This window comes from Entelurus aequoreus, linkage group LG07 (assembly GCF_033978785.1).
Source record: "Entelurus aequoreus isolate RoL-2023_Sb linkage group LG07, RoL_Eaeq_v1.1, whole genome shotgun sequence".
In the NCBI taxonomy this organism is placed as follows: Eukaryota; Metazoa; Chordata; class Actinopteri; order Syngnathiformes; family Syngnathidae; genus Entelurus; species Entelurus aequoreus.
In genome coordinates this window covers 52,016,364-52,033,384 of record NC_084737.1, presented here as the reverse complement: position 1 = coordinate 52,033,384, position 17,021 = coordinate 52,016,364, and the positions used below count along the sequence as shown (strand labels likewise).

Below are 17,021 nucleotides of genomic sequence, written 5' to 3'. Positions count from 1 at the left end.
GACAAGGACAAGTGTGAGAAAGTTCCCTCTCTTCACACTCCTGGCTCTGGGTCTCAGAGGCAATCAAACTACAAACAACTGTACATCAAAGTAAAAAGTACATCATAGAGACATGTTTATTTTGGATCTGAACAGCTGTTTACCCTCATCAAAGCTTCTGGGTCAAAATGAACCGCAACATCATCTTTGTATACAACTCTAGACAGACATTCCACTACACATCAAAGTGTCCAGATTTTACACACCAGTTCAAGACCCTAGATGAGGAAAAGTCACCAAATTTCAGCAAGAAAAAGAAAGGATAACCAGTACTCTGATCAACACAAAAACTGAAATGGGTCAAATTGACCCTTAACATAATACAAGGGTAATCCTACCCCTTTTCATAACATAGCAATTTTATCCAATTTCCTTGTTCTCTGTAACAGAACAATGAACAAATAAATAAATAAATAAATAATATACCATAGTAAGCAAACAAATATTAAATACATAAATAATCTTTCTCTCAATAAAAAAAAATTAAAAATACAATTAAAAAAGGGTTCAAGATGTTCATCATAATTCTTGTTCTGTGTACTTTGTGAACACTTGTAGTTTTAACAGTCTGCCTCAGTGTAAGGCAGACTCTTCTGATTGCAGTGCGTCAAAGAAAAATAAAGTGAAAGTAAAGTTGAAGGTGCCATATGTAATAATTGCATGTCAAGTCAGCATTAAATGGCCCTGATATGTCAAAAGGCATTAATAAATCATGTTCTTTTTGAATACCTTTATAACTGATAACAGTAGTTCAGCCGGGATATGCTCATTTCAAAATTAGATTTACAGCCCCGAAATCTTGTTATTGTTTTTATTTTAATGCCCCGCCCTCCACTGTATAACCAATTAGAAAGTCAGTGAGTGTGTCACATCCAGGTTGCCAGTTACTCACCGCCATCTTCGTCTGGCTACTGCCACTGGTAAAGTTACTAAACATGTCAGACCTTAGTAAATTCTCAACTTATTCATGACAAAGCCAGGAACAAAACGAGGATTTGTATCTGGGAAGCCTTTGAAAAATGGAGACGATTGAAGGTGGAGAAGACTTTTTCATCTGACGCCAAACTTGATAATTTCCTCCTTGATAGGTAAGTAAGGCATTTATGTTTTCTTATTACTTGTAATAATCGGAAATGGACATTTCGTATGAAAACTATATTGTCCAATACAGTCTATGATCTTGTCTAACAAAGCTAGTATGTTCGTGCAACGAATGCTTAGTTTGATGGTGCTCACCTCCTAGTGTAATGCTTAGCATGCTAGCCCGGTCAATAACACATCAACATATAGGCTAACGGGGGAAATATATGCCCGTTAGCCTGTATGTCGATGTGTATTCGAACTGACGGGGCAAAATATATTTTCGACAAATAAAACCTATGTGGATATGGGTAGTGTCAGTGCCTATTTCATTCTCAATATGCTGATACGCTGAGGAAATGGGTTCCAACATTAGCACGGCTAATTGCGGTTTCTGGTACTGTATGTGCATCAGGCACATATGGGTGGTATTTGCTTGGCACAATATAATGCATTACATGTAATAATTTTCTACTTTGTGTATTGACATGGTAGTAGGCTATATGATTTATGCGTAACGTGGTTTTTGCGTTACGTGAGTTGGCTCATAGAATTGCACTCTGCACTGAAAGATGGTGATGTGCGTACATGGAAGAGAATGCAGTGCGTCAGGTTGGATGCAACATGGAGTTATGCTGAACAAAATGTGGCGGTAATTTTACTGTTGGCCTTGGCTTGCCATCAAAGTAGGCCTATGTGATATATAATACATTATATATTATTATATATAATTATTTTGATGGTGGTCCGTGCGGTCAAACTAGACATTTTAGCAGGGTAATGCCAACAATCTGTCCCGACTCCTGACGAAAATATTGCTGCCTAACTTTACAAATACATTTGGCTAATCGACATTAGTAAAATGTGGCATAATTACTTAGTGAACCATCTTGCAAGAAGCATAAACAACAGAAACCTACAGGTTGCCATTTGAAGTTCCTTGGAGTAGGACTCGGATTCGGCTACGTATCTGGCAACCTCAGCCATGGAGAACGGGAGGGAACTACAGAATTTTGACCGTGATTGCAGTACCATTTCTGGCCACATTACTACATATGGCTCCTTTAAATTTGATATTGTAAAAGTTCAGAAAGAGAAGAAATGCACGTCAACTTTGGTTACGTGTCTCGTCCAAGCTGCTCAAACCCTGTGACCATCGACAAGAATAAAAATAGTTTATTTGAATATGTGAAAGGATCTGCTCCAATGAATGAACAGTGACAACTAAACAGCTAAGTTTTATCACTATGCAGACTTCTCCTCCAAATTAGCTTGTCTTGGTATTTTATTTGTCCTTCATATGTTCTGTGTCATCATCATCGGCGGTCACTCGAAGCGAGTATGACGATCCTCCTGGTAGGGGGGTATCCCTTTATGGAGGATGCCTGTGCGTGACTTTGTTTAACGTGGGGAGACTGGTGCACAGACAGTCACCACACGATTCTTGACAGACCCGGGTCAGGGTCCAGTGGCATGGAGTCCAAGACGACTGGGGACCCTTTTCTGCTGCAGCCTTCACCCGCCATCCCAGCCGTTGTGACGCTCCATAGGGTTAGCAATCATCCTTCCCCTGTTCCACCGTTGAGGTCTTGTGTTGTTATTTCCCCATAACTGGGCCCACATGGATGTGGGGGTGCCTTCTTCCGCCATCGCAGCCGTTGTGGTGGTTTATACATCTACTGTCTTCCGCCTGCTCCGCCGTTGAGGTGTACTAGGCCAGGTACTAGGCCTTTGCCAAGGGCCATTTGGGGTAACAGTAGTAAAGGGGTTAACCTCCTAGTGCCCCAAGACCCCATAGAGGAGCCTCCACTGCCGGATGCACTTTAACGTCATGCCCAGGACACATGTTCTGTGTACAGTGCGAGTGACTTTGGTGTTGATTTAGACATATTTATAGACCCAAGTTCCGACTTAAACTAAAACTCAATTTATTGCCATCATACCAACGGAACTTGTACACACAACGAGGACATCCTGTACTTTTTGCACTTCTCTAATCTTCAATGCTCATGTCCAACATTTAACATTTCAGTATTTTTTGCACAACTCGCTGTTCTCTAACAAGTTATCATAATGAACAAACCAATACACAACAACAAAAAACTAGGTGTGTGATAGTCAATCAATCAATGTTTATTTATATAACCCTAAATCACAAGTGTCTCAAAGGGCTGTACAAGCCACAACGACATCCTCGGTACAGAGCCCACATACGGGCAAGGAAAACTCACCCCAGTGGGACGTCAATGTGAATGACTATGAGAAACCTTGGAGAGGACCGCATATGTGGGTAACCCCCCATAGTAATAATAATAATATTGGATTACATTTATATAGCGCTTTTCTAGACACTCAAAGCGCTTCACAGAGAAGTGGGAACCCATCATTCATTCAATCCACATTCACACCTGGTGGTGGTAAGCTACATTTGTAGCCCTGGGGTAGACTGACGGAAGCCTTGCTGCCAGTTTGCGCCTACACCCTCCAACCACCACCAAACATTCATTCACCAGTGTGAGCGGCACTGGGGGCAAGGGTTATGTGTCTTGCCCAAGGACCCAACAGCAGTGATTTGGATGGCAAGAGGCAGGGAGCGAACCTACAAACCTCAAAAGAATATTTCTGTAAAACAAAGGAAACAAAAAGTTACCGGTCGTTGATTTGAACCCACAGCTCTTTAAAAAATAGCAAATTGTGCAACAAGTAGTGAAACATTGAAGTGTTGGACATTTGCATTCTAAAGTTCAGAGAAGGTCAAATTAAGTTTTCCTTTAAACGTTGTAGTGATTTTTAGGTTTGTCCTGAAATTTTACCTGCAAAATTAATATCCCTAACTTTTTTGAGTGGTGCATTTGTAAATTAAAATCCCCCCACACGTTTATTAATAAAATAAATCAACTGAAACAGACATAATTACAATATAATCCTTTCAAACATTTGCAAATTTGAATTGTAAAGAAAGGTAACATATGCTGATTGATATTCTTAGCAGCATTCCTGTTCAGGTACTTATAGCAGGGGTGAACGGTCAGGGTAGACAGGTGAGGCAAACTTGTTTTCATGGAAAAAAAGGAATAATTCATACAATAAATATTAATAGTTCTTCATAAACTGGTGACATGTTTTTTTTAAGTAGTTTCTGAAGTAAAAATCTCTGAATTTGCATATTTCCTGATCATATAAAGTGCAGGAAACTGATATGAGGCTGGCACTGTAAACGTTACTGTCTGCTAAGTGCATATGCAAACTTACCAGTTTGTTCTGAGTGCACTGAATGAATACATCATAGAAACCAGACGAGGCAGACTTCTCATTTAGTATTTCCCGTCTGCTTTAGTGCGCAAGCAAGTCTAAGCGCCGCTGCCGTAGCTATTTGTGTTTGTTAACAAGACGTCATTATAACGTTTTCAGAAACATTATACACTATGGAATCTTTATTGTGAGCGGATAAATTAAACTGTCTTCTAGCCTAAGAGTGTTCAACCTTGCAGTAAAAAATGTGTTGTTGGGAAACTATCAAAAACAGGAGTAGTTGTTTGGACTATCTCAACTGTGGCACACAGGTGCAAAAGAACTCACTGTGGAATATGGGACATAACACACCAGACAAGGTTTCAGAAGATGAAAGATACCCAGGCAAGATGGAGCTAATCTCATAGTCACGCAAAGCTATTGACGAAGTGTTTTCCAGCAGGCGTGTGGGCCCGGGTAAGCCGACCTGTCCTGACGTGACCTTTGGCCGGCTACACGATGGACGGCTGGAACAAGAAGAAACATGAATTGGACATCACGTGGACTAAGAAACCAACAAAAAACAAAAAACAACAACAACAAAAAAACTTGTCATTATCATCCATTATCATATGTTATACTTCTTCTGAAATGGTCATGTATCCATCAAATATGCTGTTGAAACTTAGACTATATAACCAACACATAAGTTGATTGTAAATTAGGATAAGCATTCTTGCTTTTTTCCCGTATCCCTTTTCGTTGGGTGCTTTTGCATGTCTGTCAAATTACAAAGAGTGATGAAGTGTTGCTATATATGTCTGTCTGCCGGAATAAATAAATAAATAAATTAATATGGAATGTTTAGACTGTGAAATGTATCTAATGTAAGGGTGACATCGTTATTCTTGCTAATCGGACTCTAAATAGCGCATAATCATACTGAGAGGAGCTGTAGTACTCTTAGGGTCGGATCTACTAAAGGTTTGTGTGTACTAAAACATGTGCTAACTTGATTGTACACGTAAAGCTGATTGACTAAACGTGTGCACAGAGGATTGCGTCTCTTTAGTGAGCAGAATAAAAAGCGCAATCCATTTAGCGTGAATTTGCATATCTTCTGCATGAAAAGCATGAAATATATTAATATGAATATGCAGAATATATGCAGATCATCAGAACGCCTACAATACTGGCAGGAGAAGATGCAAGTTATTATAATTATTCTGCACATGCAGTTTGGGTTACCAAAAATAAAACTCAGCTGCTTGCACTATTTTGCAACTTTATTTAGCACGTCTGAAAAGTATGTGCAAACTGAAACAGTTACACACGTGGCTATGAAAAGAGTTGATTGTGCACACATTTGCTTGTCAACATATTTTGGACTGTCAAAAAACAACAACAGAAATATTGTTTAATCACTAATATCTTTTTTTTAATTATATAGCTGCTAGATGACTCAAGGGGCTGCTTTAAACAGATTCAATCAATGCATTTTTGTGTCTGCCGGTGTTTTTTTTTTTTAAATGACGTGCATTTTTTCATATAGAAGATACAATATATTTTTGACATGTCTTCAGGCTCTGTGAAAAAAAACTGCATGCATTTTCTTGCATATTCTTCTTCACATTCGCAGGAAGTGTCGCAGCCTCTCCTTTTCCTTTGGTTTCCATTGTAGAAGCACCGCAGCACTGTTTCTAAAATACCCATAAAAATGGTACATGTCTTCTGTTTGAAAACATAGCAAAACATTTGTTCACATGAATGTGCTGGAAATGGTCGAGTGTCTCAGTATAGTACACGCAAAACCTTTATTTCAATGGGGAAGTCTGCACCACTTTTCAATTTCATACACAGTCTTAGTAGATCACATGGAACACGGCCACTAATAGTACACACATTTTAATAGCTTGCACACGCTCTGTAGCGTGTGGTATTTTGATCTTAGTTGATCAGTCCTTAAGTCGCCACACACACTGACTGATTCAGTATGAATTGGGGTAGCATACATGAGCTAGCAGGTGCTTGTTGCTACCACATATAAGAAGCAAGCAGATTTTGTTTAAAAAAACCTTCATACACTATGGAAGTTAATTTGCATCTCTATCACGAAAGCTTTTTTTTGGACACTGAATTTATGTAACTGAATTTTTTTGTGTTTGAACTTAGTGAACTTAATTATTTTTACAAGAAATGATACTGACAATTTCGTTGAAAATAAACATGTGTTTGCAAAATGCGTGTGTTTAAAATTCAGTGTTTAAAAATTCAGCATTTTAAAATCCAGTGTATAAAAATAAAGTGTTTTAAAATTCAGTGTGAAAAAAATTAAGGGTTTTAAAATTCAGTGTAAAAAAAATCAGTGTTTAAAAAAAGGTCTGTATAAAAATTCAGCGTATAGAAATTCAGTATTTTAAAATTCTGTTTATAAAAATTCAGTGTATAAAAAAATTCAGTGTTTAAACATTCAGTGTATAGAATTTCAGTGTAAAAAATGTCAGTGTTTAAAAATATAGTGTATAAAAAAATTCAATGCTGAAAAATACAGTGTAGAAAAATTTGCTGCTTTAAAAAAGCAAGATTCATTTCCGGTAAATTAAGACGCAATCGATCCTGTCTCAGAATTAGCCAATGAGGTGTCAAGTTTGAAGTCACGTGACACACTGGGCATAATACAACATAATTAACATTTCAATGCCAGCCGGATATTTTCAAACTAAAGAAATGATTCCAATAGTTAGAATCTGCACTTTTAGGTGACATATGGTTTACTACAGTAACAATAGGAATCTCTGCTTCATGCAAACCAGACAGAACAAAGTGGGGCAGAGTAGGCGGTGCTTGTTTACACAGTAACAAGCCTGATACACCAGTGTCAGACGGAGGCAGATTCTTACAGCAAAGTTCTGCAGAAAAGTGATATTATATCAAATATGTGGCTCATTTTTAGCCTTTGCTTTTATGTATCGCCTTGTTTGTTGCATCTTTGTTGCTCTTGCTCGACTATAAAAGATGTCGACCAAGGAGGTGGTCTGGGAAGTAGAGAAGCAACGTTCATAAATTCTCAATGTTTAGTGTTTAATTGTTCATAGTCAATATTGTAAATCCCACATTGTGTATTTTCATGTACATTCTAAGTGTCTTAGTAAAAAACTAAAATGTTATTCTGTTTTGATTGTCTGTTACAAAGTTTTAGTATCAGTCATTATTGTGTGAGTGTTTGTACCATCGTGTGATCAGCGTTTATCCTTTTAGTATTTGTCACGTGACTTCAAACTTGACACCTCATTGGCTGGTTCTGCATTGGCTGGTTCTGAGACACGATCGATTGCTTCAGTCTTAATTTACTGGAAGTGGGTCTTGTGTTTTGAAGCAGCAAATTTTTCTACCCTGAATTTTCCAACGCTGAATTTTTTACATCACATTTTTAAACACTGATTTTTTTTGTACGCTGAATTTTTATACAATAAATTTTCATACACAGAACATTTTTACACTTAATTTTTAAACACTGAAATTTTTACACTGAATTTTTATACACTGCATTTTCATATACTGAATTTTAAAACCCTGAATTTTTAAAAAGACGCATTTTGCTAACACATTTTTTTTCAATGAAACTGTCAGTATAATTGATGCAAAAAACATCAGTTCACAAAATTCAAACACAAAAAAGTCAGTGTCGAAAAAAAAAGCTTTTGTTATAAAGACACAAATTAACCTCTGTAATATACACAAACAAAATACAAGAACGATATTGCTGAATGAATGAATGAATGAATGTGGGTACCAATGTGGAGGATTATATATGTAAGCTCAAAAACATCTCCAAACAGGACTTTAAAGGCCTACTGAAACCCACTACTACCGACCACGCAGTCTGATAGTTTATATATCAATGATGAAATCTTAACATTGCAACACATGCCAATACGGCCGGGTTAACTTATAAAGTGACATTTAAAATTTCCCGGGAAATATCCGGCTGAAACGTCGCGGTATGATGACGTATGCGCGTGACGAAGGCAGTTGAACGCGTCATCTTGGAATAGGTCCCTCCCAATTTAAAGGCCTACTGAAACCCACTACTACCGACCACGCAGTCTGATAGTTTATATATCAATGATGAAATCTTAACATTGCAACACATGCCAATACGGCCGGGTTAACTTATAAAGTGACATTTAAAATTTCCCGGGAAATATCCGGCTGAAACGTCGCGGTATGATGACGTATGCGCGTGACGAAGGCAGTTGAACGCGTCATCTTGGAATAGGTCCCTCCCAATTTAAACAGCTCTGTTTTAATCGCTAATTTCCACAGTATTCAGGACATCTGTGTTGGTGAATCTTTTGGAAATTTGTTCAATTAACAATGGAGACTGCAAAAAAGAGAGTTGTAGGGAAGCGGTGTGTTGCTGCTGGATGTAGCAACACAAACCAAAACACAACCGGTGTTTCATTGTTTCTTTTCCCAAAAGATGGCGGCCAAGCTTTACTATGGAACAAAGAAGTCAAGCGAACACGGTTGGATTGGACGACACATACGAAGTACAGTGTATTATGCAGCGAACATTTCGAAAGATCATGTTTCGAAGAGGGTCCCTTGCGAATGGCAGAAATGGGAATCAGCACTCGTCGACTCGTGCTGAAGAAAGGTGCGAAGCCAACTATTTTCGATAGACCACGGACAAGTCCGGAGCACCCGACCCCCTCCACAAGCGGACAGACTGGGCACATGAGGTCTGCATTTGCCAAAAGGGAAAGGAAGAGGGTAAGAATCTTGATATCCAGTTTTCATAGTCAGACTACACTGTTCCAATATCCATTTCTTTGTTCTCAATTGTTGAAACCCCCCCACCTCCACACCCCGGATTGTAAATAATGTAAATAATTCAATGTGATTATCTTGTGTGATGACTGTATTATGATGATAGTATATATATGATAGTATATATCTGTATCATGAATCAATTTAAGTGGACCCCGACTTAAACAAGTTGAAAAACTTATTGGGGTGGTACCATTTAGTGGTCAATTGTACGGAATATGTACTTCACTGTGCAACCTACTAATAAAAGTCTCAATCAATCAACCAAAACTAACACACACAGTCATAGACTACTCCAGTGGTTCTCAACCTTTTTTCAGTGATTTTCCCCTGTGAACATTTTTTTAATTCAAGTACCCCCTAATCAGAGCAAAGCATTTTTGGTTGAAAAAAAGAAAAAAAATACAGCACTATGTCATCAGTTTCTGATTTATTAAATTGTATAACAGTGCAAGATATTGCTAATTTGTAGTGGTCTTTCTTGAACTATTTGGAAAAAAAGATATAAAAATAACTAAAAACTTGTTGAAAAATAAACAAGTGATTCAATTATAAATAATATTTTGTACACATAGAAGTAATCATCAACTTAAAGTGCCCTCTTTGGGGATTGTAATAGAGATCCATCTGGATTCATGAACTTAATTCTAAACATTTATTTTGTTGAAGTATTATTCAATAAATATATTTATAAAGGATTTTTGAATTGTTGCTATTTTTATAATATTTAAAAAAAAATCTCTCGTACCCCTTGGCATACCTTCAAGTATCCCCAAGGGTACGCGTACCCCCATTTGAGAACCACTGGACTACTCCATGAACAATGAAATAAATTAACAATAAAATAGTCTACATATAATTATTGCTTCAAGTTCTAGTCAAGTTCTTCTGCAGTATAAAGTATCGTACATTTACTGACATTACTGTCAATAGTGTCAATACTGTCAATAGATTACAATAGACAATAATATAAAGTATTGTACATTTGTACATTTACAGACAATAGATCAGATCATGGACAGTACGACTACGGCATCAGTGGCGGATGCGGTGGATGAACCAATGGCAATGGCACTAGATTTGCCTGATGAGGAGGGCGATCAAGATCAGGTTCGATTTGTTTTCCTAATCAATGTTCAAATGGATTACAGTTCAAGCCCAATCCAAAAGTATTCATAATTAATGTAAATGAGGTATCCATATTACATGTAGCTGTTTCTCCATTTCCAGGGAAATACAAGAGAACAAGGATGCCAGACGGACTGGGTACCGATTGGGACAGCACCAACAGCAATGACCAGTAGCAAGAGCACCCAAACAGGGAAAATACATCATAGATCAAAGGGTATGTCTATTTCGGTGACGAACATGATTCTGCACATCACAGTACACATTGCACGCTGCCTGTGCAGAGTAGAGTAGACAGATAAATTAGGTGATTCAAAGACAATAATTATTATGTGATTCTAGTTTAATTTTAACAGATTATATAAAACAACTTGTGCTTGATTTTATTGCTAGGACACCAGGTGACCCCAGATATCCTCGAGAGGGTTAGAGCTCGGCCGGCCAGGGTTAGTGAAGTCCCATTGTCAAGTGTAGCAGCTCCATCTGACAGCCCCGAGATGCAGACTAACATAGCAGCTCCAGGTGTGTCTGGAATGCAAGCCAAGCTACGACCACCTCCTGCATTGTTTGATGAAGGACCAGCATCAAGTCCCACTGCGCCTTTTGTTGGTGGTTCTTCCGATGACAGCTATGTGCCGAGTGAGTCAACGACATCGGATCCGTGTCAATCTGACGGGTCGCCAGATCGCCCATGTACTCACCAGATGCATGAAGAGGGCTGCCACAAGGAACCGAAGTACATCATCTTTGAGTCGTGCCTCCAGAGTCTCGTCAAGTGGTGTCACTGTCCAGTCTGTGGCAGCCAGGACATAAGCCCTTCTTGGGATTCGAACGGTACACAGCTGACCATGACTCTTCAATGTGCATCATGTGACCAGAGGAGTAGTTGGAGCAGCCAGCCAAACATTGGCCCTTATGCCGCGGGCAACATCCTGCTGTCTGCTGGCATCCTCTTCGCTGGGGCATCTTCTGGCAAGGTGTTGCAAGTGCTGAACAGCATCGGAGTGGTCACGTATGTGAAGAGGACATTTTTCAACCACCAGGAGCTCATCCTGCAGCCAGCCATCAAAAAGGTGTGGGAGGAACAGCAACGGACGCACCTCACCATGCTGCAGGTGGAAGGCCGACCCCTCGTCCTTGGTGGTGATGGGCGAGCAGACAGTCCGGGACACAGCGCCAAGTTCGGTACCTACACCACAATGGAGCTTGTGGCCAATGTGGTTCTCGACCTTCAGGTTGTACAGGTACGACCATATAATCTCACTAAAACACTAGTAACACAATAAGCAGATAAGGGATTTTCCAGAATTATCCTAGTAAATTTGTCTAATAACATTAACCATTTCAATGTATACTAAGCCCCTTTTTCATTTTTTTCTTTGCTCATTCCTTTTCTGTTATATATATTTCAGAGCAACGAATGTCTTGGCAGCTACCATATGGAGATGGAAGGACTGAAGAGGATGGTGGAACTGCTGATCAGCTGGGACCTGGATGTCGGGGTGCTGGTGACAGACAGACACAGACAGATCGCTAAATGGATTCGTGAAAACATGCCCAATACACGGCACTGCTATGACATCTGGCATGTTGCAAAATGTTAGTTGGATTATTTGTATGCATGACAAGTTGTGAAGTAGTGTGTACATATCAGTGATCAGATGAATGCGATATTGTATTTAATCCACAAATTTCTGTTTTTTTCTGTTTGTAGCCATCGGAAAGAAACTGAAGGCCATCGCCAAGCATAAGGACTGTGAAGACCTGAAGCCCTGGGTGCAAAGTATAATCAACCACCTCTACTGGGCAGCAGTGTCTACACCGCCTGGAGAGGGGGAACTTCTGGTTGCCAAGTGGAAGTCTGTGGAGCGACACATTCAGAACATCCACAAGGACCATGGCGACCTCTTCCCAATTTGTACTCATGGACAACTGCAACGGCAAAAGAAATGGCTCAAACAAAGTGAGTAGGCAAATAAGTTGCCCGAAAGCAGTGAGGGACTAGCAGTATTTTCCTGCACATCTTTTGAAAGTCAAAAAATTCAGATAAACTTGTAAGTAAATAACCAGTTTAAGTTGACTGGAACATTTTTGTAGAAACGTTGTTCTATTTTAAATTTATGTTTAGGTTCACGCTCAGCAGTGAAACTGGAGGAGGTGGTCAACAACAAGTCCCTGCTAAAAGATATCGCCATGCTGTCGGGTGAACACCAGACTTCCAAGGTGGAGGCGTTCCATAGCCTTGTCATACAGGTGAGAATTAGACTGATCGCCTGTAGGTGGTGTCGGTGGTTACCACCTGCCACTAGGACTTTGGTGGCCAGGGAGCAAAATACTAGAGCATACTAAATGAAGCCTTGATACAGTCAGTGTAAGCAAGAGAATGTTGGAGGTCCAACATAGTGGCTGGCATCTTGGTGAGAAAGATTGCAAACAATTCTGGCGTGGTGTTAACATTGAAAACAAAACAGCTTCATTACTGCAGGAGATCAAGCTTTAATAGCTGACTATTAACAGTTTAATACACAAACATTTGTATTCAAATTTACAAACAATTTATAAATTTACACACACATTGTATGGACGCATGACTGAATAAAGTGTCTTTTATCTTATACAGTTCGCACCGAAAATGTATGTCTTCTCATACATCGGAATGCTGTGCAGGTATGTTTCCACACTAATCTAAGTGTCACTAGTGTGTGCCATACTTTAGTACACGTGTGTGTGTGCAGAAAACATCGCACAGGGCGATGTGATGCGTCTAGTGCAGTAGCCTTGGAGTAGTAGTACCTGTAGTTGGTGCATGCTGCATGCCGCTTTTGCTTGCTATGCTGCATGCTGCTTCTGCCTGATACTCATTGCTTTCAGCTAGTGCCGCCGGCTAGCCCTCTGTCTCAGAGGGCGAAAAGAGGAGCCGAGTGCATAAGCCTCCTCAGCCGGTACATAGCCTCTCCATTGTCAAGACTCGTACATGCCTCCTCGTGGCCACACACGGTAACTGGAACCTCGCGGTTCCAGGCTAAGTTGTACGGGATCTCGGAGCAGCAGGGGGCCCCAGAGACGGGGCATGCAGGCCCACCGGTGTGTGGACATGCCCTGGTGCCCAGTCAACCCCTGTCCCAGCTATGGGTAAATAACCCCAGCTATGGGCGAATAGTGAAAACCGCCTCAACGGTGGACCAGGCGGAAGATGGCGGCAGCGGAATGCACCACAACGGCTGGGAAGGCGGATGAAGGCTGCAGCAAAGACGGGTCCCCAGTCGTCTTGGTCTCCATGCCACTGGACCCTGGCCCGCTCAATGCCAAGGACTGTGTGGTGGCTGACCGTGCACCAGTCTCCCCACATTAAAAGATTCCACGCACAGGCGTCCTCCATATAGGGAATCCACCCTAACATCCCGGATGGAGGACAGTCATACTCGTTTCGAGTGACCGCCGACGACGACGACTTTAGTACTAATTATTACATTATTCTGTTACCACACCTAGGAACCTGCTTGCTGGGCTGCACTGGAACGAAAATTCGAGCCGCCCTATAGCCACTACACAAGCGGGTGCTGAGCGCTATGCAGTACGCTACCCGAAGTATAAAGCAGGGGGCCATGTGGTCAAGAAAATCGCGACAGAGCCAACATACCGTAAGTGTAGAGGACACAAAACATGTAAACACTTGACACTTTGTATCATGATAATAATACTGTCAAGTTTCACTCTCCATGAGTATATTATGTTGTGAGCAGGAACATGTACAATTGTATTTTGCAGGCTACGTAGATGACTTGATCAGGGAGGTTGTTGCTGGCTGCAGACAGACCCCTGACCAGAGAACACCAGTCAGCGTCACTGTGGATGTGCCTCCCTTCCTCTGCGATGAACTGGAGAAGCCAGACAAGGAGGAAGCCATCGCCAAGCACAGGAGTCGCTTCGGTAAGTGTGAAATGCCCTCCCGGTAACAGTTAGAGATGCTACCTCAGTAGAAGCATTTAAGTCCCATCTTAAAACTCATTTGTATACTCTAGCCTTTAAATAGACCCCCTTTTTAGACCAGTTGATCTGCCGTTTCTTTTCTTTTCTCCTCTGCCCCCCCCCCACGTGGAGGGGTTATTCCGGTGACCATGGATAAAGTGCTGGCTGTCCAGAGTTGGGACCCGGGGTATACCGCTCGCCTGTGCATCGGTTGGGGACATCTGCGCTGCTGACCCGTCTCCGCTCGGGGTGGCCTCCTGCTGGCTCCACTGGACCCTCACTAATATGTTAGACCCACTCGACATCCATTGCTTTCGGTCTCCCCTAGAGGGGGGGGGTTACCCACATATGCGGTCCTCTCCAAGGTTTCTCATAGTCATTCACATCGACGTCCTACTGGGGTGAGTTTTCCTTGCCCGTGTGTGGGCTCTGTACCGAGGATGTCGTTGTGGCTTGTACAGCCCTTTGAGACATTTGTGATTTAGTGCTATATAAATAAACATTGATTGATTGACTGATTGATTGATTGATTGATTTTATTGATTAAGTACAGTGGCCATGTAGATTCTGTTGCAGTCACTGCACGTCTTGGAACCCCGTGTAGTCCATCGATGGGAATGTTGTCCTAATCTTATGTACTACACAAGCTGGTAGTACCACCCTTATGTCCTTTCCCAGATATCCCCAGCAGAAGCGGACAAACTGTCGATAGGCTGTGTGTCGTCTCCGCCTGCAAGTAGCAAATGATGGCAGCTGTTATTATCCGGACATGGATACACAGTGACTCACTGTTCTCTGAGATTCAAAAGACATTGTCATGCATTCTATTCATTTGTCATTTACTGTTGCAGTAAATTGTAAATATTGTTGACATCTACGGTCCATCTATGTAATACTTCTATGATATATAATGTCATGTGCATTGTAGCACAGTACATTTCACAGAATAAGAATAAGATAAGAAAGTGCTCATTCTGACTTATCTTCCAAAGGTTGATAGAATAAAGAATTATTTAAACTTATTAGTGCCTCACTCATTTTGCTGTTGCTGCAGCATGCCATATTGCTGTTTGTAGGCGTTATACGCTGTCTGCAGCACCCATTCATCCAGACACACAGATGGAAAGCCATGGTGGTCTATGATGCACGTCTTCACCCCCTCCTCCTCCATCGTTCTGGTCACTGCCTCTATTTCACTACAGCAGACACACTCAGCCACTGTCTCCATGTTCACACAGTTTTGACATGTACACCTGGAAATAGAAATGTTCATAATATTTGTAAATCAATTCATATTATTGACACCTGCAATCTGCAAACATGTGGAATAATTAATATTATCATTGTCTTGTTGTGGATCTTATTAATCTGCATGCATATTTTTAGTATTGCCGGTATATGGAGCTGTGGCCCATAGAAATAATGGGTAATTAATTAGGTTTGACATTGTGTCAATGATAGATACTTAGTGTATAGATAGGCCTGGGGTGTAAGTTGTAACACTAACAGTAACACATTGTGTCAATGATAGATACTTAGTGTATAGATAGGCCTGGGGTGTAAGTTGTAACACTAACAGTAACAGTGCAAGACTAGGCCACAAACTAAAACTAGTCTATAAATAAATAACATATTACCATTCTGTATTCTCAAGGCGATCTATGTCGTGTGCTCCTCCAGCATCAATAGCAGCAGCGTCCTCCTGACCGTCTTCATCAGCGTCGGGTTCAAAGCGATATGGCTCTATCCCTCTCACAGCTTCTTCCCTATCTGAATCGCTTCCACTCCCCACTAGTCCTTCACTTGCACTTTCCTCATCCACAAATCTTTCATCCTCGCTCAAATTAATGGAGAAATCGTCGCTATCTCGGTCAGAATCGCTCTCAGATCTGGCGGCCATCATTGCAAACAATAGGGAGCTTTGCGGATATGTTCAATTGTCCACGTCACGCTACTTCCGGTAGGGGCAAGGCTTTTTTTTGTCAGATACCAAAAGTTGCTATCTTTATCGTCGTTTTTCTATTCTAAATCCTTTCAGCAAAAATATGGCAATATCGCGAAATGATCAAGTATGACACATAGAATAGATCTGCTATCCCCGTTTAAATAAAAAAATTTCATTTCAGTAGGCCTTTAAGTAACTAAGACTTAATTTAGAGTTATTTGGTTAGGGTTAGGGTTGGGGATAGAGTTAGGGTAAGGGTTTGGGGGTTTAGAGGGTTAGGGTTAGTAATGGTGAATATGTTCCTCATACTAAAGTGTTACCGGCTTACTTGTTGTATAATAAGGCCATGCAGAATAAGGCATTAATAAGTAATTAATAATAACTAATTAAGAGCCAATATGTTACTAATTTGCATGTTATTAAACTACTAATTAATGGTGAATATGTTCCCCATACTAAAGTGTTACCGGCTTACTGGTTGTATAATAAGGCCATGCAGAATAAGGCCTTAATAAGTACTTAATAATGACTAATTAAGAGCCAATATGTTACTAATTTGTTCCCCATACTAAAGTGTTACCAACATTTTTAAACAGAATTAGTTAAAAATAATGACTCAAATAAATAAATACAATTTGGAAAAAGTACAGAAAACATTGGGCCCAGAAGAACTCCTGAACCTGAATTTTTGACTCCAGAGATCTTGGTCACCTTGTATGTCAAACATCTTGATGTTAGAAACTGTTCAGTTGTTCATGACGTCAGGCAACAGTCAACCTAAGAACTACTAAAATGA

General features: G+C 40.5%; 2 protein-coding genes across 3 annotated transcripts; one reads left to right on the top strand and one right to left on the bottom strand.

The window, feature by feature from the left end:
- The first annotated feature begins 8,818 nt into the window (after positions 1-8,818).
- LOC133653983 (uncharacterized) lies at positions 8,819-14,799 on the top strand. 2 transcript variants are annotated; one of them, XM_062053876.1, is made up of 12 exons: positions 8,819-8,903; positions 8,972-9,126; positions 10,183-10,293; positions 10,414-10,528; positions 10,705-11,288; positions 11,355-11,555; positions 11,724-11,910; positions 12,026-12,274; positions 12,440-12,564; positions 12,932-12,978; positions 13,804-13,952; positions 14,080-14,799. In XM_062053876.1, exons 1-12 carry the CDS (start codon positions 8,834-8,836, stop codon positions 14,265-14,267), a joined length of 2,181 nt encoding a protein of 726 aa, XP_061909860.1. In that variant the 5' UTR covers positions 8,819-8,833; the 3' UTR covers positions 14,268-14,799. The 2 variants fall into 2 exon arrangements, with proteins under 2 accessions (XP_061909860.1, XP_061909858.1); XM_062053874.1 differs by having other exon boundaries at positions 10,705-11,555.
- Positions 13,892-16,377, bottom strand: LOC133653985 (uncharacterized). The gene is made up of 3 exons (XM_062053877.1): positions 15,918-16,377; positions 15,315-15,533; positions 13,892-15,010 (listed from the first exon to the last, which is right to left on the bottom strand). Exons 1-3 carry the CDS (start codon positions 16,181-16,183, stop codon positions 14,857-14,859), a joined length of 639 nt encoding a protein of 212 aa, XP_061909861.1. The 5' UTR covers positions 16,184-16,377; the 3' UTR covers positions 13,892-14,856.
- Between the last annotated feature and the right edge of the window lie 644 nt (positions 16,378-17,021).